The sequence below is a fragment of the Hoplias malabaricus genome, chromosome Y (genome assembly GCF_029633855.1).
Source record: "Hoplias malabaricus isolate fHopMal1 chromosome Y, fHopMal1.hap1, whole genome shotgun sequence".
Classification (NCBI taxonomy): Eukaryota; Metazoa; Chordata; class Actinopteri; order Characiformes; family Erythrinidae; genus Hoplias; species Hoplias malabaricus.
Genome location: NC_089820.1, coordinates 78,531,124 through 78,556,926, shown reverse-complemented (window position 1 = coordinate 78,556,926; position 25,803 = coordinate 78,531,124). Strand labels below are relative to the sequence as shown.

Sequence of the window (25,803 nt, the reverse complement as noted above, 5' to 3'; positions counted from 1 at the left end):
TTTTAAAAAAGCAAATGAAAAAAAACAAACATGAACCCTGTAAATCATGTGTAAATTACCAAATCCTAATGCTCTGATTATATGCAGATTTTACACAAGTGATGGTCATTAGTAAAGAACTTGGCATCTCAGGTCCATAGTAATTCTGGCAAAAGATCTGTTGAATTCTTAACAAAACAGAGAAATTCAATTTAACTGGAAGTACAAGGTTTACTGGTTGTTTTGGTTTAATGTCAAAACTATGCAAATACAATCCATTTCCACCAATCCATTATTGAGATTTCGGAGATATGAGACATTCACAAAAGCAGAAGAAGCCACAGAAGTGATTCAATCTACACCAAACTCCAGTATAAATAAGCATCTGTAAGCCATATAGATATAATCTGTAAACAGCAGAAGGTAGTGTACATAAGAGCAATAAATAGAAGAAAACATAAAAACGTAACAACATATACAGTATAAGGCAACGGCAGAACATCCTAAAACCACAATAAAACCTCAGCTCTCCTGAGGGCAATGAATCAATGTGCTGCACTTGGGAATGCAAAAAATGTATTTTAAAAGTCTCTAAACCGTTTGTGCGCTAGTGCTAGGTCTGCAGCATTTATGGGACACGTCTTTAGATGTTTTATAGTAAAAGCAAAGAGATCAGCTTAAAGGGTCCACTGCAATCCAGCACAGTTTTTGGTACGTTAGTGAAAGTGTTACTCCATATATTCTCCCTGCTCTACTTCATTTCCCCAGGTATTTATCAAGTCCTATAAATATGCAAGGCACAGGGTCCCATAAACTGAGCCTGAGAAGCAAATCTTTAAACATTTACACTGAATTTCTGCTGGTTATGCTCATGTCTAGCTCTGATTTATAGTTTTAACCTTTAAATAGCTGCATGCAAACCTCCATTGCAAACCTTTAATTCTAATAACATAAAAGTAATAGGACTTTCCTTGTATCCAATAAACCTGAGTGCATCATTGTGTTGTCGGTTGTGTTTTTGTCTAAGGGAAAAAGAATTACAGATTCATTCAAGAGAATGGAGAGGAAGGGAGGTTACGACATAGCAGTTGGGAAGAGCACAAAACGCTAGACATAGCACTTGGTCATTAAGTGGAAATCCAACACTGCAAATCATTTTTCATTACCACACACACGCTAGCTACCAGTTAATTGAATTCACTCAGTTATATAAAGGCACATCTAAAAGTAACTACACAGCACAACTGCTCAGTCACTCTGAATGGCTTAGTTTATATCAAGTTAAATAGGCGTAATTACTGCGAAATTCTCCATTAACAGCTATATCATTTAAATATTGCTGTTTTTCTGGGTATTCATATATTGCATATGTATAACCTTCCTTCACCAGCTCCGAGAAGAGAACTCAGTATTCTTTGGTGGCTGAGAAACTTGTGCTTGGGTTAAATTCAGTTATAAACCATGCTGTTTTAAACGGAAGCACTGATGAATGAGCTCTGTTTTATGAAGTGGGATTCTTCTAATGCAGCGGTCTTTAGATGAAATATAGTGCATTCAGAGGCCTTCATCAACCCTGTATTTACATCCTATGAAAGAAGGGATTGTATGTGGTGGGTTTAGGAGAATGGAGTAAGAAAAGGCTGGGGCTTATTCTTGGTCATCAAGTGGAAAGCCAACACTGGCCAAATTTAGCTGACATCCTAAAAGCACAGCGATGTCACCAATGCTGTGTGAAGCCCTTGTGAAGCATTAGATAAGTATCTGGTGAGAAACTAGTGCAAACGTGGTGTGCTATTCCTGCAAGTTCGCTGTGGGTGGTTCCTGCCACCAATGTGGCCATGAACCTGTCACCTTACACAGCATTTAAAAAGAAAGTAGAGGTTACTCGGGACTGAAATTAAAACGAAGACATAGAGCAGTGTACTTTGTAAGGCACCAGAAAAGTGACCATGGTACCCTGGGATATACGAAACAAGGGTGGGCAATATGCTGATATTTATCAATATCTTGATATATTATGTCTCAAAATTTACTGTAGCAGTTTCTTATTGAATTTCCAAGTTTCATTAAAAAGAGTATAATCTTTTTGTGTAATCTAATGTGTAAATTCGCAAAAGACTTCTATGCAAATGAGCTTTCGATATAACCACTCTAAGCGCTAATGCATTTTCTTGTGGTGAGGCTAACTGGCATATTACTGAGATGTGGATAATATTTTGTAAGTCATAGAGTATAGGAAAATGTATCAGTGAAATCACACCCGTGAGTTTCATCTGCAATTTTTCAAAACAGTTTGACTAAGGCATAGGAGGAGAGTGTGAAATGTTTAGCAGCAGAAACTACTGAACGACACAAGGCTCATAGTTCAGGGGAATTTTGTACTGAGAGTCTCAGTGCATCCCTTATTGTAGGTCTTTGCTTAGCACAGGAGGAAGAGGTGTTCTTATATATGTTTTCTTTCATTTTGCAGTGTTGGGCGTTGACGTGAAGGAGGAGTGGGGACTCATCTCACGTTCTGGACATGTCAGCCCTGCTGAGAGCCAGTGCCAGCTCCAGGTCCTTCTGCTCCTGGAGGCGGAGCCTCCTAAGACGCTCCGCCTCCTCCCTCTTGCTCTCTCGCTTGGCCCACTCCATCTGGTCTACCTCACTTCCGAACTGAGAGGGACAGAAAATGAGACAGAACATGAGAGACAGGTTTACAGTAGACTTGTGACTTAATATTTGAATGTCCCCAGCCCAGTAACAAGCTTTGCTGTGTTTTTTTTAAAATTGAAAATAAGTTAGCGCCTCCACTGCAAGGAACAAAATTAAAATTAAACTGTCGGCACAGGTCCAACTGTATGTTAAATGTGTATCCCCAAATAAAATATATTTAACAAGTAAACAACAGTTGTGACCTTATACGTTTAGACATGCGCCGTCTATAGGGGAGGTGCACTATTCCATACCGGGACATCAACAAAACTTGTCAATTCTAAAAGGGTGGCAAAAAACATTTATATGGCTGTATGTACAGTGCCTTGCGAAAGTATTCGGCCCCCTTGAACTGTTCAACCTTTTGCCACATTTCAGGCTTCAAACATAAAGATATAAAACTTTTATTTTTTGTGAAGAATCAACAACAAGTGGGACACAGTCGTGAAGTGGAATGAAATTTATTGGATTGTGTCAAACTTTAACAAATAAAAAACTGAAAAGTGGGGCATGCGTTATTATTCGGCCCCTTGCGTTAATACTTTGTAGCACCACCTTTTGCTGCAATTACAGCTGCAAGTCGCTTGGGGTATGTCTCTATCAGTTTTGCACATCGAGAGACTGAAATTCTTGCCCATTCTTCCTTGCAAAACAGCTCGAGCTCAGTGAGGTTGGATGGAGAGCATTTGTCAACAGCAGTCTTCAGCTCTTTCCACAGATTCTCAATTGGATTCAGATCTGGACGTTGACTTGGCAGTTCCAACACCTGGATACGTTTATTTGTGAACCATTCCATTGTAGATTTGGCTTTATGTTTTGGATCATTGTCTTGCAGACTCCAACAGGTTTTCTTCCAGAATGGTCCTGCATTTGGCCCCATCCATCTTCCCATCAATTTTGACCATCTTCCCTGTCCCTGCTGATGAAAAGCAGGCCCAAACCATGATGCTGCCACCACCATGTTTGGGGATGGTGTGTTCAGTGTGATGAGCTGTGTTGCTTTTACGCCAAGCATATCGTTTTCCATTGTGGCCAAACAGTTTGATTTTGGTTTCGTCTGACCAGAGCACCTTCTTCCACATGTTTGGTGTGTCTCCCAGTGGCTTGTGGCAAACTTTAAGCGAGACTTTTTATGGATATCTTTGAGAAATGGCTTTCTTCTTGTCACTCTTCCATTAAGGCCAGATTTGTGCAGTGTATGACTGATTGTTGTCCTATGAACAGACTCTCCCACCTCAGCTGTAGATCTCTGCAGTTCATCCAGAGTGATCATGGGCCTCTTGGCTGCATCTTTGATCAGTCTTCTCCTTGTTTGAGATGAAAGTTTAGAGGGACGGCCGGGTCTTGGTAGATTTGCAGTGGTCTGATACTCCTTCCATTTCAATATGATCGCTTGCACAGTGCTACTTGGGATGTTTAAAGCTTGGGAAATCCGGCTTTAAAACTTCTCCACAACAGTATCTCGGACCTGCCTGGTGTGTTCCTTGGTCTTCATGATGCTCTCTGCACTTTGAATAGAACCCTGAGACTATCACAGGGCAGGTGCATTTATACGGAGATTTGACTACACACAGGTGGATTCTATTTATCATCACCAGTCATTTGGGACAACACTGGATCATTCAGAGATCCTCACTGAACTTCTGGAGTGAGTTTGCTGCACTGAAAGTAAAGAGGCCAAATAATATCGCACGCCGCACTTTTCAGTTTATTTGTTAAAAACGTTTGACACATCCAATAAATTTCACTTCACGATTGTTTCCGACTTGTCGTTGATTCTTCACAAAAAAAATTTAATTTGACATCTTTATGTTTGAAGCCTAAAATGTAGCAAAAGGTTGAACAGTTCAAGAGGGCCAAATACTTTCGCAAGGCACTGTACACAAAAACCCCACCCACATTTTCCTAAACATTTAAGATCATGACGATTGTGGATTCGAGTAATCAGAATCAAAACGAGATCAGAATGACATGTTCATTCCACAGTCTGATTCCTTTCAGCAACTCCAGAATCAAACACACAGCTGTGCTGCCACCCAAGCGCAAAGCTTATGCTTCAATGCAATTTAAACCTTCATCTCAATATTCTCTTCTCTATTTTAATATCAGAGCTGCTAGTACAAAGTGATTTCATTAAAGTAACTTCATTAAAATTAGTAGAAAAAAAATCATATTTTGAATGATTTGTGAAAAATTCATAGTGAAAATCTACTATCATGTGTGAATGTAACTGACCTGAACCCCAACTCACAGCACTAAATCTCAGACCAGCGCTTTATTAACTGGCTTTAGAAAAAAACAATGGTCTATTGTACTATTCAGACACTAATGAATCCCCATGATAAAGGGAGCATGTCTGAAAATTTGAAATAATTCATTACATTTACATAACATCTAATATAATACACAGACAGGGATAAAATCCCTGAGAAACATATATAATTATGATATTATCCCACATTCCCATGTAGGACTAGTCCTGTTTGAAGAGTACTATATTACTGTACAGCTAGTGTTGTGCCTTATAACCTAGTCAAGACTGTATTACAGTTTCTGGGGTGAAATAATTCCACCCTCAGTTATCATCTTTATTCAAATGCATATTTGCAGTAATCTCCAGGGCAAAAGAAAGATGTATTGATCAGCACTGGTTTGAAAGCCGTGGTTAGGGGCAGTGGTCATACATCGGTCAGCAGGAAAACTGCCTTTTTCCAATGCTCATATCTTTGATTTGACACTGTATGAACTGAAAGAAAAATCTGTTTTCAGAGTGAGGGCTGAGAGAAGTGGATTTTGACTGTTCACTGGGTGGAGTAGGTGCTCACTGCGGTTAACACACCACACACACACACACACACAAGCAGTGAGCTAAGTTGTGGTTACAGAACCCATGCTGCCTTACCTTTGAGCGTTCAGGGCCTGGGAAATAAACACATTATAACACAGTTCTAGAGTAAACAACACAAAACAAAGCAAGGTGCAAGCTACCGTGAATATTGAGAATGTGCAAATGCATGCAAACACTTCAAACATTAAAACAATGGCATGCAAAGCTGGAGCTATAAGCTAAAGACAATGATATGGATGTGAGGTGTAGACTACAGTGTAAATATGACTACTACATTACTATCAATTCAACGTCATTCTGTTTCCTTTAATTTGCCTACTGCATGAGTAAAACACATAGCATCAATGAAACAGCTTACATAAGCAACCACACATGGTCATTTTGTGAACTAACTGTGTATTAGGCTTAATTTTCTTCTTTGGTTATAACGGTGCTGTAATTTCATGTTGTTTTCATCTTCCCTGCATTTTGCAGATCTTCCTCAGTCTCAGGTTTGTAACTGACAAAACCTATAATTATTGTTACAAATATTGTCATTATTACATGGTGCACCATGAAAAGTCCAAGGGCTAGACGCCTAACACGGTATTAGCCTTCCTTTGTGGCATTTGTGCCAAATACTAGGAATATAAACGTTAAGTGTTGTTATTACTAAATTCACAGAAGTAAATAAACCTAAAATCATCACTTTGGCTCAATATCTTTCTTGCTCATTTTTTTTTTAAACCTTTCTAAGAACACACTATCTATCCATCCCCAATGCAGCTTTAATTTCTACTGAAAAACAGCTGAAGGAACTGCACAAGCAGCTTTTGAAGTGATTTCCAAAACAGAATTGAGAAAACACAGAGGTGGCACATTCGGATGTGAGCCTTCACCAATAGCTGCTTGAAAACAGGAAGTGCACTTGGTAAACCACCCACTCATCCTGACCTCACCTTTGTGTCAACCAGAGGTCTACAAGTCAAGTTTTCAGTAGATGCAAAATTATGACCAATTCTGCAGAACATGCTAAATTTGCACGTCGGGTCAAATGTTATACGTAGCTGATTTTCTAAATGTAAATAATTACAAAGAACATACTCATGTTTTTTTAACTTCATATTTTCTGAATTTAACATATTGTCAGTATCAAATGAAATTGCTGAATAATGCCGTATGTGCCTTATTTTCATTTCAATAAAACACTAATCTGACTAAAGCTGTTCAAACCTTTCCCAACGACTTTAAAATGTGTGTTGACCCTAACACCCTGTATATCAAATTTATGCATTTAAAAATATGACTATTCTTCCCTGATGGACCAGCTGACCACAGCACTTATGTCTGATTCCACTCTGCCATTTCCACTGATATTCAGAGGGTAGACGTTTGACAGCTCAGGGGCAGCTCAAGCAAAGCCAAGGATACACAACAATGGGCTGGATGCAGGGTGAGCACATCATGACATTTTGGACTAGTTGTATCCTTTAGGGATTGAAAAATGAGAGTTAGCCACAAGATGAAAAATTAGCATGCCAGAGCTACAGCTACAACGAGACACAAGCAAAAGGAAAAAACCTCTGAAGCTACAGAGACAACAAAAACTTGGCAAAAGCAACAAGTGCACAATAAAACACAGATGTCGCCTGCTAGCTAAGCCGAACCGGGCGGAATGATTGGACCCAACTTACAGCTCTAAAGTCTGCGAATGCAGGGGAGGCCGTTCTATTGGCAGATCTATTGGACAGGGACGAGGAGAAAGAGGACTCGTGTGGCTTTCGTATGAGAGGGGCACCTAGTGGTTGGCTATGAGCAGGAAGCCCTGTATGAGCTCCTGCTGAACTCGTGCCTAAAACAGTTCAGAGAAAACAGCTATTACCATCACAGTAGAAATGCACATTGTTGCAGGTAGCCCCAAGTAACATGAGTACAGAGCCTGAGTACTTGTTAAACCATAAAATTAAGCCTCCAAAAAAAAGCACTGTAATTGTAATCACAAGGGAAATCCAGAGAATTACTGCAGGGCTGGTAAACAGATCATAGGTTTGGTTTAGAAGAGCTCCGATTTATTATTTTCCAATAAGAACGGACTGATTTTGGGCCAAAATTAAATCTTTTGGCTCTTAAATGTAAATATTTGTGTTATTTACCTTGTAAATAAATTCTTCATTCAGGATAAAAAATTAAATATAAAAAGTTGAGGACCTGAATTGCTTCCTACTACAAATCTATTTTAAAGGCTACATGACACTTATATAATCATGACAACTGACACAACCATTCATAAACATTTATAAATGCTTATTCCAAAAGGCATCAACTGTCATAAAGGCCTGTTTGTGTCATTCTGTAAAGTGAGTTCCATTTTACCCTTTTTAACCTTCTTTGAATTTTAATTCAAATACCATGACGCTCTAAAATAAACAAATATTTGAAAATTACCATAAAGTCAATTGTATAAACATTGCATTCAATGCCATGACACCAAGGGTCTATGTCACCTTGACATCAAAGTTGACAAACTCAGCCTTTATGACATTTGACGTGTTGTGGAATGAACATCTATAAATGTTCCTTTGTGTCAGTTGTGAAGGGCTGAGGTAGAACTCGTGTAGCCTTCAAAACAGTGCTCTACACTAAAGGTTTACCAAAATATTTCACTAAATACGGGAACTCTATTGCCCAGATGTAAATACCTGACCTCTGAGAAACTCAATCTGGGAGTTTATTAAAAAGCTGGCTTGCGGTACACCAAAACCAGATCAACGGTTTCATTTCTGCAAATGCAAAGAAAAACTTTCAATACTCATTACAACGCCCAAAAGCAACTGAGGGAACTGTTGACAAACAAAAACAAAAGACAACAGTTTGAGGCTTGTATATACAGATGCTGAAACAGAACAAAAGTACAGAGTTCAAATCTGCAGCATCTTTTCTGAGGTATAAGAACCTTGGCCTGCTGATGTGTTTTGAAGCGGCTTGAAGGAAGGTGAAGCATGTCTCTCTAAGATCATGTACAGATGCATGTTGAGTGCAAAAGGTCAGATAAGAGTCGCTCTGAGCACTTGAAGGCCGTCCTAAGATTTCTCACGACCAAAACAGAACGAGAAAGAGGGGCGTTATTTACCGAAAGTAAGAGAGGAAATGGAAAGCAGAGAGAGAGAGAGACAGAGAGAGAGAGAGAGAGAGAGAGAGAGAGAGAGAGAGAGAGGAGAGAGTGTACGCTGGCATGGACGCTTTTAGCCAGCCGTGGGAACCTCACACTGAGTACTGCTCTGGAGGGTGTGAAGTGTGTACTTCGGTCAATCTCTCACACTCTCTCTCTCTCTTGCGCTCTCTCTCTCTCCCCTGCTCCACCAACACATTTCCTTCAACTCTAAGAGCACAGCACCGCTCGGACCCCACCCATGTTTAAACTGATACCACAAAACCACCAAAAAACAATCTGCTGAACACGGCCTGTGGCCAACATTGGTAACAAGTAAGACAATGACTTTTTGGGGTTTATAACAACACGGCCTTTGTAGTATCTATCCAAGGAAGGGCCGAGGAGTTGGGGTGAAACATACTCTTAAACTATTTTACAATACAGGGATGTCATGTGTGTGAGAAAGTATATTTCATACATAAATGTGCTACAGAAAATGTGACTCATAACAACTGCGCAAGACCTGTGACACCACCAAAATTCTCACCTTCAGCTAAGAAGTGATAGAACACACACACACACACACACATATATTAATCTATATCTAAAGAAAATGAATTCTTGTGACTCCATTGGGCCAATGCTTTAAGCCATGACCCCATCGTCTGGAGATTGCAGATTCAATCCCACGAGACAGTGCTAGTCAGGATGGGCTTCTGTAACCTGATGTGCCGGACCTGGGCATTCAGCGCTCTCCAAGCAGCTTCATGGTCTTGGGTGTTTCTCCAACTAAGGAAACCCAAGAGCTGAAAAGTGATTTTCAAAGGCATTTTAAAAAAAAAACTTACATATCTGAATTGTTCCATACAGAGGAGATCACATTGTTATATTTGTATTAGAAACACATTTAAACCGAAGGCATTACATGAGAATATTTTAACATTATTTTAAAAAGCTCCATATGTTCAGTCAGGTGTGTGCAAGCTTTTTTGCACTGCTGCTCTTTATAAACATGCGTTTTCATATACTTGAGCACACACGTATACTCTCATGGGTTTGAGGTGCGATAAGTTGCCAAAACTTTGGTCGTAAGGGGCCGTCCCGCTGACTTTAAAAAGGGGAAATATTGCCTGGCAATTTGTTCAGAGAGAAACACCTGGATTTTCTTCAAGAAGATTCACATTCTACTGGAAAAGAGAACCAGATCACATTGTGCTCATATCAAGTTTAAAGGTCAACTGAGTGAACTTGTTGGATACGGTGTGAAAGACCACAAACACATTAAAGAAACCACTTCTTGTAAGTGCTTGCACGTCACATGATTCTTGTGGCTCAGTGGGTTGCCAGCTAGTACGATGCCAGTGTAAACCTTGGGTGGGGAACAGAGCTTGCTGACTAAGAACAAGAAGGTTGTAGTTTCTAGTGTCCTGCCCTTCCTCTCCAGCAAAACGCTTCACCATGAGTTTTTTTCTAGAGGCAGCACCTTTGTGGCACTAGTGCCGTTTAAAAAACTGACAATGCTGATTGAACTGCTTCAATTTTTTGTACATATTTCTAAACGCTAAAAATAAAACGATGCACATTAGATGTTTCTTTTATTTTGTCCACGCCTTTCTAAAGTAATGATGAATTACTGTGCATTTGGCAAATTATTTATAACTGTAATTAGTTTAATGATATCCTGCATTTTATATTGGACACAAACATATGGCAGACCTTTTCAAATTTATATTAAAACTATAATAATATAATAATAATAATAATAATAATAATAAGGCATCGTGGTGCAGCAGGTAGTGTCACAGTCACACAGCTCCAGGGACCTGGAGGTTGTGGGTTCGATTCCTGCTCTGGGTGACTGTCTGTGAGGAGTGTGGTGTGTTCTCCCTGTGTCTGCATGGGTTTCCTCCGGGTGACTGTCTGTGAGGAGTGTGGTGTGTTCTCCCTGTGTCTGTGTGGGTTTCCTCCGGGTGACTGTCTGTGAGGAGTTGGTGTGTTCTCCCTTTGTCTGCGTGGGTTTCCTCCGGGTGACTGTCTGTGAGGAGTGTGGTGTGTTCTCCCTGTGTCTGCGTGGGTTTCCTCCGGGTGACTGTCTGTGAGGAGTTGGTGTGTTCTCCCTGTGTCTGCGTGGGTTTCCTCCGGGTGACTGTCTGTGAAGAGTTGGTGTGTTCTCCCTGTGTCTGCGTGGGTTTCCTCCGGGTGACTGTCTGTGAGGAGTTGGTGTGTTCTCCCTGTGTCTGCGTGGGTTTCCTCCGGGTGACTGTCTGTGAGGAGTGTGGTGTGTTCTCCCTGTGTCTGCGTGGGTTTCCTCCGGGTGCTCCGGTTTCCTCCCACAGTCCAAAAACACGTTGGTAGGTGGATTGGCGACTCAAAAGTGAATGTGTGAGTGTGTGTGTGTCACCCTATGAAGGACAGGCGCCCCCTCCAGGGTGTATTCCTGCCTTGCGCCCAATGATTTCAGGTAGACTCACAGCGACCCTTAACTGGATAAGGGTTACAGATAATGAATGAATAATCATAATAATAATTAGGTGCTGGCCCAAGCATCATGAAATCATTCAGAGGCCAAAAGTCCAAGCTGGATATAAAATTGGATTTAAAATTTAAAAAAGCTCCAAATGTACTGTTCCTCTTCTCTACCAATACTTTATACTGCACTAAATTTATAACAGACTGCATAAAATGCATGTGGAACACTGCATGCTACTCTGCATTGTTGTATACACATCAACGTGGACAAGTGACACCCTGTGCTTCATGATCACCTTCTAAATCCCTTTTCAACTTTGTAATCTGAATCTTTGTAATGTCATGTCAAAAGCCCCATGCCAGAAAAAGCAGTTCATTTTCCACAACGTTGCTACACTTTGAGTATATGGCTGACAGTCACACAGTTAGTCTACCAAGCACATGCTTATCTGAGTCCTACAGTTGCTCAGCTATGTGCAGTGACCTGAAGATGTAGATACCCCCCCTCCTAAAAGGGGAAGTGCTTTTACTTTCAGCTATCAGATGGAGCCCAGCATCAGCTGGTGGGGTGGATCTCTGATCGCAGATATGGGTCGAGGAAAATGAACCTGAAAGGGCCGGGTCTAAAGATCTAGTATGAAATCACTTTCACTAATTTCACTTGAAAAGAATTTTAGTTTTGGGCTACGATGAACAAGAAATTAAAGTGTAGCATTATGTAAACTGTAAAATTCTGGTTGTTAATATTTTAGTAAAGTTTTATCACTGTAGCCATTTTTTGCCCATTTTCTTTAAAATCCCCTTTTACACATGTATGGTAACTCCATTATGAAGTTTACCCAGTAAAATCTGGGTCAGTGCATGTGAGAAAAGTGCCACTAAAGTTCAGGTGTATTTCCACCACACGCTGCACTTGTGTCATCCCATGCCTAAAGCACAAGGCACATTTCCCACCATGAGAATGCATCTGACAAAAAAATTCCCACTGTGTAGTACATGTGAAGTGACCACTCCAGCAATTTTGTGGACCTGATACTCCAGGGTTTCGGTAGAAATTCTCCAGGATTCATTTATGAAAGGGGCTATAGATAGATGTCATATAGCATGAAAGACTCGTAGTATAAAAGACAGCTTCACAGGTAAAAGCTTCAATTACATGTTAGATGTGCTTACTGGTAAAGACACAAAAACAGCTTTCCACCAACATTTACACAATAATATCTCTATTAAACATACACACAGGAATGCAGTAACATGCAGGTCTACCACTTTCCAAATCTTTGAGATTATTCTAGGGACACTACTCTTTTAATTTGGTTCCGCTGTAATTCTGTTAATGATGTACTGCACTACTTTGAAGAAAATAGTTTTAGAACACTAAACACCTTAGAAGTGTACAGATACAGAATATATCTATTACACAGTTACACACACACACACACACACACACAAACACACACACACACAACTCACCATATGGTGGTGGTGCTGGTCTGGCTGGGACAGGTTTTTTGGGAAGGGGCAGAGGGTAGGTCGGTTTTCGGCCTATAGCATGCCCACCGGAGCCCTTCAGGGACAAATATTAATGCAGTCAGAATACTACATCATATGGGTAATCAGAAAATAAGTGTCTTATAATAAAGCCATATATCCAAACCTCTCAGAGCAGAGACTGATAACACACAAGAGTGAAGATAAGGGTTGACAACACAGGAATGTATGTTCTGATTTATTATGATAGAAACCAGTTGGATATTCAGTAAATGGATAAACATAAGGCTGTGACTTGTTCTTAGACACACTCTCAGTAAAACTGTCTCTACGGTGGTGCCCTCATGGGACCAAAGTTGTGCCATATTCTGTATTAATTGTAGATTTTTAAGTCGTATTGATTTTATACCACCATTTTAACTTCCAGAACTTAAACTATTTTATTTTTCACTGTAGGTGAAATGAAGGGAAAGCTTAAGAAAAACTGACACAACAACACTCTCATCTTGTACAAGAGGCCTATTTTCCTCAGTGAACCATGTCCCAGCATGTTAGCTTGTTAGTAATATCTTCTAAATGCATCTGGGCATAGTTAAGATTGGCTAGCTTAGATTTCCCATTTGGTAAAGACGACATGTAAAAACAGTCGGCGCAAATCTGTTTAACTTCTTGTAGCCTACATCACCCAACATTGTTTACAGGAATATTTAATTACTAATGACAAAAAATGTTACTCTGAGACAACACTTCATCAAAAGGCTCCTAAATATTAATGTTGATACATTATGATTCCATCTAATGCCACAGTGGGCTGTTCAGAGCGATGGCAGTTACAAAGAGGTGCGTAACTGCTGCTGGTTCTGAGTGTACTTGTGCTTTCCTGTGGTCAGATGAATGAATAGTCCATTTCAGCAGTGACCTCCCTCCTACCTTTGACATATTTCCAAAGTCTGCAAAGCCACTCTTCCCGCCAAAAGAGTCGCTGCCGAAAGGGTCCGTTGTAGCAAAGGGATCTAGAGAGAGAGAAAGAGAGAGAGAGAGAGAGAGAGAGAGAGAGAGAAACACAGTATTTTATAAATTCTTACAAAGGTAGAGTGGCATTTTTCTGTACGATTTTTCTCCATTATGGAAACATCCACAAATGCAGCCATAGCGTCAGTTGAGCGCTGCACACAGCAGCTGTGCAGCTATTTTAGGACCTTCACTGAGGCTGCACTGTTTAGTTTTCCATGACTTTTTCTCCTGAAAACTCTGCTTTCTGTTCTCTGTGCAATGCTCATGACGTACGTTTCTAATTAACTCATTATGGTGTTAAGTGGGGGCAGTGTTCGATGGACCATGGTAAACAGCCTTTATCTAACACTGTGGTGTGCAGGTTATGACTTCATTAACTTACTTGCAAATGAACAGGGGGAAAAAAAACAACAAAAATCACAGTAACACAATGCTGTGGTTGTTGTAACAACCACAGGAGTCACATTCAGAGCAGGCTTTTTAAAATATACCAGAAAGCTGTGTGTGTGGGTGTGTGTGTCTATTTCAATTCAGGCCACATGCCAAGGATATGAGAAGGTGTTTAAAAATTTGAAGGTGGTACTGAATCGTTAAGCAGTATGACATTTGAATTATCTACACAATTTACAGTAAAGGGAAAGTATAAGGACTGAAAAATAAACATATGAGACAACAAGGAAAAGGACCGTCTAAAAACTGTGCAAGATGTAAACAGAACTTAATGGAACACTATGTAAAATGTTGGTATTGTTTATCCTGGGCTCCCCCTACAGCTGCGTAGAGTGTAATTCACTTTTACAGCATTGTACTGACAGCAAGGTGTGGGGTGTTTGTGGTTTCCTATTCTCCTCCAAACACTACACAGTGCAGCTTCTGCAACGGCACGGGCAGTGGTGCATCACGATGATTTTGAAGCTGGAAAGCTTTCTCATATATATATATATATATATTTGCAAATGCATTTCCTTTGGACACCTACAACTTGTGTTTTATTACAGCACATCAAAATGGCTACAGCAGATTATTGAAAAAAACTAAACCAAAAAGTGCACACCTCACATATATAAAGTACCCTGAAATCCAGCACCACACACACTTCCCTCTTTCTCTGCTTTATGCTAAAAAACACAGAACACACACACACACACACTAGTGTTCATAATAAACAAGGTATTTCTGGAGTGTGTATGATTGTGTGTTTCTCATAAATTGACCCTACTTCCTCAGTAAGGAAATAGAAAGATAGTACCTGTTAATTATGTAGTGTATGAGATAAAGAGGACAGAGAGAGAGAGGTCTGTGTGTGTGTGTGAGAGACAGAGAGAGTGTGTAAGAGTGGTGTGTGTGTGAGAGAGAGAGAGAGAGAGAGAGAGAGAGAGAGAGGTGAGAGAGAGAGAAAGAGAGAGTGTGAGAGTGGTGTGAGAGAAAGAGAGAGAGAGGTCTGTGTGTGTGTGTGAGAGACAGAGAGTGTGTAAGAGTGGTGTGTGTGTGTGAGAGAGAGAGAGGTGAGAGAGAGAGAGAAAGAGAGAGAGAGAAAGAGAGAGAGAAAGAGAGAGAGAGAGAGAGAGAGAGAGAGAGAGAGAGAGAGAGAGAGAGAGAGACTGTTCCTCCTGGAGAGCTTTTCTGCCACAACACGTTAACACCACTTCGCCAAGGTTTTCCGTTCTGTTTGGCCACAAAGCCAAGACTGTTTTTGCTGATGCTATTTTAGGAAGAGCGGGAGTTATTTGTGCAGGTAAAAGCTCTATAAATAGCCTCAAGCCACAGGAAAAAGTGAAGCTATGCAGGTAAAAATGACAGACCACCACAGTTTAAAATGAAGACTATGAACTCTACACTTGTATGAACCTTAAAAAAGTGAGGGGTGTTCCATCGGTGGAAACTCCTTGCTCCATATTACGTACATTTTAAAAATAATGAGGCTACAAAAGATTCTTTGAGCAATGTCACAGTGGAACCACTTTTTGGTTCCATGAGCCATACTTGCTAATATATTTAAATGGGTAAAGAACCTTAAGACTGTGGCACTGGTCGGGACAAACTTATTCTCGACATTGGGACAAAACCGTGTACTTTTTTTTCCTGACTCAATATGAAAATTCCAACTGCCCTTCATTTTGTCCAAATTTCATGAAAAATAGATCAATAGAAACGTGCCAACATTACTTTCCCACTCTTCTGAATCCACTGAAATTTAAGTTTTTAAAATTTGAATTTTTAATTTATCAAATTGATCATTTTGGAGATACAGATTTTTTTCTGAAAGTGACATTATATTATAAAACTAATATGTTACACTTTCTGATGTTCACTTACGTCAGTGGCTTTTTTAGCCACTGTTTGATGCAATCAGGTTGTTTGTTTTGTTACTCAGGCTTTAAAAAGGGCCCATATCTTACTCACTACACTACACACAACAAGTGGTCATGTAGCATGGGGACACACTTTGTGTGTGGGTGTGTGGGTGTTTGAAAGAAAGAATGTGTGTGTTACATTTTGTTATGAAACTCTGAGTGTTTTATCTGAGATCTTGTTCTGAAACATCACCTCATTACGCAGAAAGCATCAGAGCTTCCCCTAACGGACAACTCTGTGAATCCTCACTACAGACTTGCCTTGTGTTGTAAAAGACAGATGACCAGTAACAAACTGCAGCAATAAAAAATTAAAAAAAAAGGAAGCTTATCGTTATATTCATCTGTTTTCCTTTTATATTAAAATGAGAGGTCAAAAGGTCTCACATGACTTCAAAGTAATAGTGTGTGCAGAATTCGCTGGCCAGCTTAAAATATACAGTCTGCTAAATCTGTCTCACACCTTGGAAAGTTTACCCTGAAAGACCAAAAAGTTGACACAAAAACTCAGTAAAAAGGACAGCACCTTCCCATTAACTTTTACGTTTTGAGCCAATGGGATTTCTGCTATTTTATGAAGTACAGAGAAACCATCTGTAAATATTTCTCATAGCAATAGGCCATGTTACACACACACACACACACTGCAAACAGAGACTGCAGAATACTGGTGTTTTCCTTTCAGATTCATCAAGAGTGATGTTGATCAAGGAATACAATACCTGAGACTCTGAAATTTGAAGAACTAGATGCAAGACTCCCCTGCCTTGTAAACGGGCTGGTCTGCACACACAGAGAGAGAGAGAGAGAGAGAGAGAGAGAGAGAGAGAGAGAGAGAGAGAAGAGAGAGAGAGAGAGAGAGAGAGAGAGGTAACAATTTTATGCTTCAAAGAATACAAACCGTAAGTCTGGTAGTTCCCCCAGATGAGTTTTCAAACAAAAAGAAAATATATTTTATTTTATGCAAATTATTTCACATTTCCCAATAACCCTGCCACCTGACCCGAGACAATCTACAATCGGTAGAAACATTTTTAATCATTAAAAAATATAATCAATGTATCCAGTAAAACTAAATCAACACTGTCCATGTATTAACTTTTAGGAATATGTATTTGGGCCATTTCTAATGATTTTTTACCAATATGTCTGCATGGAAATCACTCCCGATTCAGTAAAATATGCACTTACATTATACTACAGCATGTAATCAGCATCCTTATTTAGAATACTCCGATGTAATTACTTTGCCATATATACCGCAATGTTATGACAAGTGTTATATAGTATTACAGTTACACTGAAATACATTATCTGAGCAACAACCTGAAAAACCATGACCTAGCTCATAGTGCAGATTTAGAACTAGATTAAGATGTTTCCACATGTGTTTTAAGAACTTCTTCTTTCTTAGAATGCCTCACGAAATGAAATGACTGGGCATAAGTGGAAAGGGAAAGAAAAACAGGCATCTGAGATGATTGAGCATTATCGGAGTATAAAAATACAATTCAAAGCCATGTAGTTGTAAACTTCCAATCTTACATCACACAGGTTTAAATAAAATGATCAGCGTCCTTATTTACAACATTCATTCATTATCTGTAACCCTTATCCAGTTCAGGGTCACGGTGGGTCCAGAACCTACCTGGAATCATTGGGCGCAAGGCGGGAATATACCCTGGAGGGGGCGCCAGTCCTTCACAGGGCAACACACACACCTACGGACACCTAGTGTTTTTGGACTGTGGGAGGAAACCCACGCAAACACAGGGAGAACACACCACACTCCTCACAGACAGTCACCCAGAGGAAACCACACAAACACAGGGAGAACACACTCCTCACAGACAGTCACCCAGAGGAAACACACGCAGACACAGGGAGAACACACCACACTCCTCACAGACAGTCACGCGGAGGAAACCCACGCAGACAGAGGGAGAACACACCACACTCCTCACAGACAGTCACCCAGAGGAAACCCACGCACACACAGGGAGAACACACCACACTCCTCACAGACAGTCACCCAGAGGAAACCCACTCCTCACAGACAGTCACCCAGAGGAAACACACGCAGACGCAGGGAGAACACACCACACTCCTCACAGACAGTCACCCGGAGGAAACCCACGCAGACACAGGGAGAACACACCACACTCCTCACAGACAGTCACCCGGAGGAAACCCACGCAGACAGAGGGAGAACACACCACACTCCTCACAGACAGTCACCCAGAGGAAACCCACGCACACACAGGGAGAACACACCACACTCCTCACAGACAGTCACCCGGAGCGGGAATTGAACCCACAACCTCCAGGACCCTGGAGCTGTGTGACTGCAACACTACCCTCTGCACCACCATGCCGCCCTTTTATTTACAACAATTACATTAAAATCACTTAATCTCATTGTCATATCAGTTCACCAGCAGCAAAATAAATACACTGTATTAACTAAAACTTACGATTTAGACCTAGATTAAAGTGTTTTCTCAGCAGGTCCAAGCATGTCCAAGAATGTCACAGTGGTTATTAGTAATAAATAAGAATAACAATAACAGAACCTGCCATGTTTACCTTTTGATCTTTAGCGAATGGATCCGAGTTGCTGAAGGGGTCTTTGAAAGTATCATTCTGTTTGAAGGGATCACCACCAAATGGATCAGCTAAAAGAGGGAACAAAAAATTTGAAAAAAAATGTTTGACTTTATTGTTCTTTGGGTTGTTTTTGATGAAGTATTATTTTTACTGGGGTTTCACCCTTAACAACATGACTTTTTCTAGCATTAACCCTCAGATATGATGTTTAAACAATTAACTATATTCTATACTCAGAGTCTTTCCAATCCAAACTTTTACCCCATGTCACCAATAAGCACTTGACAGTTTCTCCTGGATCCTGAAACACTCAAATGTGACTGCTTTGGACCACATTTTGTATGCTTTTCTGCAAGTGATTATCTTGGCCAAACAGACATCTGACATTGATCAGGAGAACTAAATCTGATCTTAGTTAAGCAGGCTGCTTATAGTGACTCTCATCCAAGACTGCAGCGTTACCTGAATGGCTTTTAACACATACAACATTATATTTTCACTGTATGAACAAAACCTGGTAATTTTTTACCTGTTTTTATTTTGTTTGAGAAAGTCTGCTTCCTACATAACATACTAGGGTTCAGTTCCCAGCTTAGACAGGAACAGCACAATATCAATTCAACTCCTCATTCAAAATAGCTTACCACTGTAACTGTACATTTCTATCATAGCCCCAGAGCAAAAATAAAGCCAGTTTTAGACACAAAACAGGTGTTAGCTCTTGTAAATGTATTTACTTGCAAACTATCAAGGTTGCAAATACAGCAAAAAACAAAATCATAATAAAAGTCCCACAAAACTAATGACTGAATCTCAGTTAAGCACAGCAGTGCATTTTTGACTGCAATAAACATAGCTGGACCACAACACATAGACAGTGAAGTATGTTACAGCACCTTTACTGAAGGGGTCACTTTTGAAGGGGTCCTCGGTGTGGAAGGGGTCTGCACTGAGGTCCTGAGTGGTGCTGGTGTTAAACATGGCCAGCTTCGACCTGAAAGAGTCCTCCTGAAACAGACACACCATTCAGAGATGTTGTTTATTCTCCTGCTCAGTGCTGAGAAAAATATTATCATTGTAATGAGAAGGAGGAGAATAGCACGTGGCTCAATTAACCTTGCTGCCTGCGTCACAAACACAGGCCTCAACCACTCATTTCCTGAGCTAGATAGGGGAGAGTTTATGAAAGAAGCAACGTCAGAAGGTGTGTACTTTCAGAAGGAAAAAAGCCCAGTTTACACTGGGCCACTGTGTGCTGTACCACACAGCCGTGCCGGTACACACTATGATTAATTAATTATTAATAGTGATGCACTGAAATGAAACTGCTCTGAATTTTCCCAGGCACCAGTACGTCACTGTTGCTCTATTTCCAGTGGAATGGAAAATCTGAATAAAAACAAGCAAACACAAACTCAAAAACACTGACTAGAGCTGGAGGGGGAAAAAACAAAACAAACAAAGCGAGCATTATGTCACTATTATGACATATTTAGTCTGTTATTTTCTGTCAAAATGATTTGCCTTTATTTGACTGAAAAACAAAAGTACCCTTTTTGACCACAGAGTCACAAAACATTGTAAAGGCATCTATTAAACAACTCCTGAGTGGCCCAGCGGTCTTGTGTTGGCCCTATCATCAGGAAATCAAGCCATCCAAGGCCAGGAGTCATAAACTATTTTTCAAAAATGACCTCGGGAATCAGGTCAGACATTTTCTAGAGTTATCTTTCATGCATGGAGCATACAGCTGGAGATGGTCCATGTCTAATGCGTTCTCACTACAGGGAAACGTTCTGCATGGTTTAGACACTGTGTACAGAAGGCACGACATGAGTTCACTGTGACTTATATGGAAAATAATCTGCTATACATTGTACTGAGGGCTGGTGAAGTAATATCGGGTACAAATAATTCAAACATTTGTATTCACACATAAATACAGCTCCCCTGGGTAATGTCCAGAAACCTTCTGGGTTAAAGTGCATGTTTAAAAAGGGCTCTAGAAAGAACAGCTGGCCTTGCTTTCTGGGCGAGTAGGATGGCCATTGTCTGGTACATTAACACTCTCCTGTGGTGATGTGTTCAGCAGCGGATCAAAAAGAAGCAATGGTTGGCTTCTCATGCCTTGGACAAACCAAATGCTAGCTCTTACGTTCCTGGGAGACTAGCTAGCGGGCTGAGATGGCGACAACAATTAATTAGTGTGAAAAAAAAAAAAAAAAAAAAAAAATTAAACATTAAAACCACATGTTAACAGTAAAAAGCCATTTATTTCACTTCAGATAAACAGCAGAATGTGTTAATATAAATATTTCTGCATGTTCACAAATACCCTCACTTAGACTATCACAGCACCATTAATTAACAGTACATTTCTCACCGTATGGGTGTTACCGGTACTGGGTGTTAAGGTCTCTTCACTGAGGAGCTGGTCGATCTCGGCCAGGTTGCTCATGCTGCCGCTGAGAACTTTGTTGAAGCGATCAATGGTTTTATTCAGCTCCTTGTGGCTCTCCTGGATTTCAGAGAGTTCACTCTCTCGTGTCTGTAAAGATACCCCAGAGAAACAATACTGTCATATAACACTAATAAAATGCAAAGTACTGCATTTGAGTTTTAAATAAATAAAAAAATGTAGTTAATAGTAATGTAATACAGTTCCTTCATGTGTGTTTTTTTTTACAACAAGCACAATAAGGCAGGGAGGTGCTTTTTGGTTCTAAATACAGGGGGTCCTCGACTGATCTGTTCCTACGTCGCGTCGTAAACCGTTTTTCGGTGTAAGTCGGAACATACGTACATACTGTACATAAATAACATACTGTAAGCACTTATTGTATCCTAACACCTATCCTCCTCAGTCCCGAGCCGCGTAACCGTGTATTCTTCCGCCGCGCACACCACACACGAAGTTCGCGTTACGACGTTTACGACGCAAAACCACTTACGTCGAAACAAGGCTTTATACAGTAAATGGGAGATGTGTCGTAACCACGAAACATCGTAACTCAGGACTGACGTAACCCGAGGACCTCCTGTAGTGGCAAATGCACATCTACAGTTCTATATAATCATAAAAGCACAATTTTTCAAGTGACAGTTCCTATGGGAAATGAAAGCCACTTTCACACATGAATTCTGGAGAATTTCTAGAGAAACTCCCAAATGTCTGTACAGAGATGTTCCGGAATGTTCATTCACACATACAACGCACACAAAATGGAGACTGCCTCAGCCACGCTCTCACTGTGAGAAATAAAACATACAGCTCCTCCGGGTAAACTGGATTATTGTGCATTTGTAAAAGGGGCTTAAGTAATAAACTACAAAATACAATATAGAAGCATTTTTTCAGTAGGTCATGGAAGCCAAAGCTCAGTAAGAATAGCTAGCTGTAGAGAAGGGATGCATAAACACCATTTTATCACCTTTACACTCACTGCTCTCGGGTTCTCCCTGCAGTCCGCTTTGCTTGGGTTGCCATCATAGATTGTGAAATAATTGCAGATCGCTGACATTTTAAATTGCCTGCTCATTAGCGCAGGAACGTGCACCAGGCACAAGGTATCGGATGTTGGTATCGGAGCCTCATTTGCGATTACAAGTACGAGTAAATGAACACGGTATCGGACAAATACCTGATACCAGTATCTGTATTCATGCATCCCTACTTTAAACTGATTGTTAGGGTGTTTTTTTTTTTGTATCACTGATTTTTAGAAGCATGTGAATGTGCCCAATATTGGCTTCATAGCAGATACATTATTCAATAGATTTTGTTATTTATTATTACGGCAACTCCAAACTTTTGAAAAAGTGTATGAGCGTGTGTTCCCTTCCAACCTCATCCATCTCATTCTGGGAGGTTTTCAGCAGTTTAAGGATGCTCTCTAGTTTGGCTTTGCCCTCGCGGAGTTTCTCTTCCAGTAGTTTTTCCTCCTGTTCCAGACAGTACAGGTCTGTTTTGGTTCGGCTCAGCTCCTTTTCTTGCTTTTGCAGATCTGCCTCCTGAGAAAATATCTGTGTCTGCATAGAAGAGATCTACACACACACACACACAAAATGGTGAAGTCGAAATCTATATTCCAGTTCAATCCTCAGGTATTGTTCATTACTGCTATCTCTCCACAATGTTCTCTCTCTCTTACTTTGCTGCTCTCCTCTGTGTACTTGCTCTTAGCTTCGTTCACCACTCCCTCAAGCTTTTTCTTCTGCTGTTCCATGTCCTGCAGTCTGTCCTGAGCAACTTGCTTCTGTTGATCCATGTCTTGCAGGCTGCTGTTTTCATGCTCAAGTTCACTCTGCATATTCTGCCACAAACACACATAATCTTGTTTACATCGGATGGTTTTACACTTAGTAGATAAATATCTCTCCTGTTTTTATTTGGTGTGAAATGTGAAACTCAGTTCCATAACGAGCTTCTTCCCATCCATGTATTATGCATGTTGTGACTAAAGCCAAAATTTATATCACAATATATTTCTTAATGTCAGTCAATATGAATTAATTCTGATATCGATATTGAATTCTGATACCGAGCCCTTTAATGGCCGTCAGTCAGTGACAGACACTGCAAATATTTAAAATGTGTATAAAAATCAATTGTTATGAAAACATTTTATATTGATACTGAATTATTGTCCAGCCCTAGATGTGACATACTGTAGCAGGGGTTTCGGTTGTACTGGACCAGTTTTGATAGTGGTCATACCGAGAGCGGTTGTGGTTGTATTGGGTGGGGTGTTGATTATATTGAGACTGGTTTCGGTTGTTGTGTAACAAACAAGTTAAATGCTTTAAGGGCAAAAACACATCTTAAAGCACCTCCTGAAGTCGTGAAATTAATCAGATTTAAATCTGTTGAGGACATTGCAATCTGAATTTAATCTTCATACTCAAGGCAAATTAAATTTCCAGGAGGAAAATGGCCAAACTAAGTGCTAACCATTTGAACAAAAAACTATAAAATTACAAACAGAAAACAAAGAACATCATAGGTGACTGGTTATGAGCTGGATTTCATGTTTTGTGCCACAAAGAATTTCGCTTTCAATCACATAAATGAAACACACACTTGTGAATAAGTGTAAATACATGTAGTCAAAACTGCAACATTATTCATAATAAATCAATTAAATGTCTGGATGAATCCAAGACTTACATGAACTTGGTTGTTTTTCTGTCGAAGGGCCTCTTCCTTCTGTCTGATCTCCTGCTCTATGCTCCGCTTCTCACTTCCCCAGCAGAGAGATATTCAGGATTTAGAAATCATAACATTTAAAAATTATTAAATTAAATCATTTTCTGTGTTTGTACCAAATGTAAATCAAGAAAACCAACTGCAAATTAAAAATAATAACTCCCACAACACCCATAAAAAAATGTAGACATTTTATGGCCTTGATGGAGACATGGGCTTACAACAAATAAACCTTAAAAAGAAGCTCCTCAACAGCCTTCTGGTATTTACAATAATAAATTTATAAGCTTTATATATATATATATTTCTTATGATAAAGCCTTCAAACTGCTATTTAAAAGATATGGGAACATTAATATAATGAGAATTAAAAAAACAGATTTGACCCTTGTGGCCACTAGATGGCTCTTGTTCCTTCAAAGATGCAGAACATTCATTCATTATCTGTAACTCTTATCCAGTTCAGGGTCGCAGTGGGTCCAGAGCCTACCAGGAATCATTGGGCGCAAGGCGGGAATACACCCTGGAGGGGGCGCCAGTCCTTCACAGGGCAACACACAAACATTCACTCACACCTATGGACACATTTTGAGTCGCCAATCCACCTACCAACGTGTATTTTTGGACTGTGGGAGGAAACCAGAGCACCCAGAGGAAACCCATGCAGACACAGGGAGAACACACCAAACTCCTCACAGACAGTCACCCGGAGGAAACCCACGCAGACACAGGGAGAACACACCACACTCCTCACAGACAGTCACCCGGAGTGGGAATCGAACCCACAGATGTAGAACAAAATACATAAAAGAAAAAGAAAGCAAGAATCCTCCATCTAACCCTTTCTCCATAGTTCATATTTTCCCTCACCTTTGCAACTGTGAGATTTCCTGGTTTATGTTGTCCAGCTCTTTATTTCCTGTCAACTCCACCGGTGCCACCACTGTACTACTGCTCTCCTGTAAAAAAGTGGCTCATTTAATAAATTATGATAATACAAACATAAACAAGTACATAATCAATAATATAGAGCTGTTTATATCTGTGGTATAGAACAGTATATCACTGATTCCCCATGTACTTAACTGTTCATTATCAGGTGCACAATGTAAACAGGCTGCAATGTATAATGCTGTACATGTGTTTAAACACCAGGTGGCGACATCGCGTGCATTTGAACAGACAAAAAAAAAAAAGTCAGTCTAAATCACTTACTCTGGACAGGGTGGGTATAGACAGTCCAGACAATTCAAACCCTACTGAGGAGGAGAAATCTGATGGTGTCGTCTGAAGATGTGAAGGAGCGAAGGCAGGGACGGGAGAGAGGGAGAGCTATAGAGAGAGATGGAGATAGAGAAACAGACACAAAGTGAAGGAATGAAACGGAGAAGGAAGAGGAAGAATAAAATATAATTATTAAGTAAATGTGGTTTGAGCAACAAAAATATTTCACAGAACTCTGAGAGATAAGGAAGTAGGTTAAAGTGCCTTGATATCACTTGCCATGTGAACCTCAATCTCATTTGCATATGGTCTCTGGTGGATTTATAGGAAATCACATGAAAATAGTAAAAACACAAGCTAATAGAGTATTAACCACCAAAGCAAAACAATAATATGAAAATGATGTGGTGATGTGGTTCCTATGAGACATTATTTTTATACAATATACAATATATACTTTTTCTTGCATTTTGTGAGTGTGTGCATATGCTCACGGTAGGGACACTAGAGGGAACAGAGCCCCTTTCTGAAGGGGGAATCATTTCAGGGGTCAGACTCCGTGGAGGCTCAACTCCTTTGACTTTTTCCTGGATGAGGTGCATAGCCAGACAGAACTGCTCTTTGGTCAGCTTGCCTGTAGATTTAGTGTCTGCCAGAGACCTGAGAGAGAAATTCATCAATAATCCCAGGGATAATTCAAAGTACTTTTGAAATGTCATGGATAATAATAAACTAATAATATTCTAATGTATTCTTAAACTGAGCAGAGAAAAGAGCCAAATCTACA

At 40.1% G+C, this 25,803-nt stretch overlaps 1 protein-coding gene across 4 annotated transcripts in view; it reads right to left on the bottom strand.

Moving 5' to 3' along the window:
* Positions 1-162: 162 nt before the first annotated feature.
* The window catches only part of LOC136678076 (epidermal growth factor receptor substrate 15-like 1), a 33,702-nt gene continuing 8,061 nt past the window's right edge, over positions 163-25,803 (bottom strand). The window contains exons 11-24 of one of the 4 annotated variants that reach the window (XM_066655900.1): positions 25,511-25,676; positions 25,008-25,124; positions 24,663-24,751; positions 23,754-23,826; positions 22,738-22,899; positions 22,433-22,630; positions 20,970-21,134; positions 19,483-19,594; positions 18,566-18,654; positions 16,702-16,762; positions 13,542-13,624; positions 12,594-12,687; positions 5,576-5,592; positions 163-2,634 (exon numbers count right to left, since the gene is read on the bottom strand). In XM_066655900.1, coding sequence (XP_066511997.1) covers positions 2,488-2,634; positions 5,576-5,592; positions 12,594-12,687; positions 13,542-13,624; positions 16,702-16,762; positions 18,566-18,654; positions 19,483-19,594; positions 20,970-21,134; positions 22,433-22,630; positions 22,738-22,899; positions 23,754-23,826; positions 24,663-24,751; positions 25,008-25,124; positions 25,511-25,676 — 1,573 coding nt within the window. In that variant the 3' untranslated portion in view covers positions 163-2,487. Of the gene's footprint in view, positions 2,635-5,575; positions 5,593-8,057; positions 9,458-12,593; positions 12,688-13,541; positions 13,625-16,701; positions 16,763-18,565; positions 18,655-19,482; positions 19,595-20,969; positions 21,135-22,432; positions 22,631-22,737; positions 22,900-23,753; positions 23,827-24,662; positions 24,752-25,007; positions 25,125-25,510; positions 25,677-25,803 lie in introns of those variants that run through there. The other 3 variants (XM_066655904.1, XM_066655901.1, XM_066655902.1) reach the window with 3 other exon arrangements.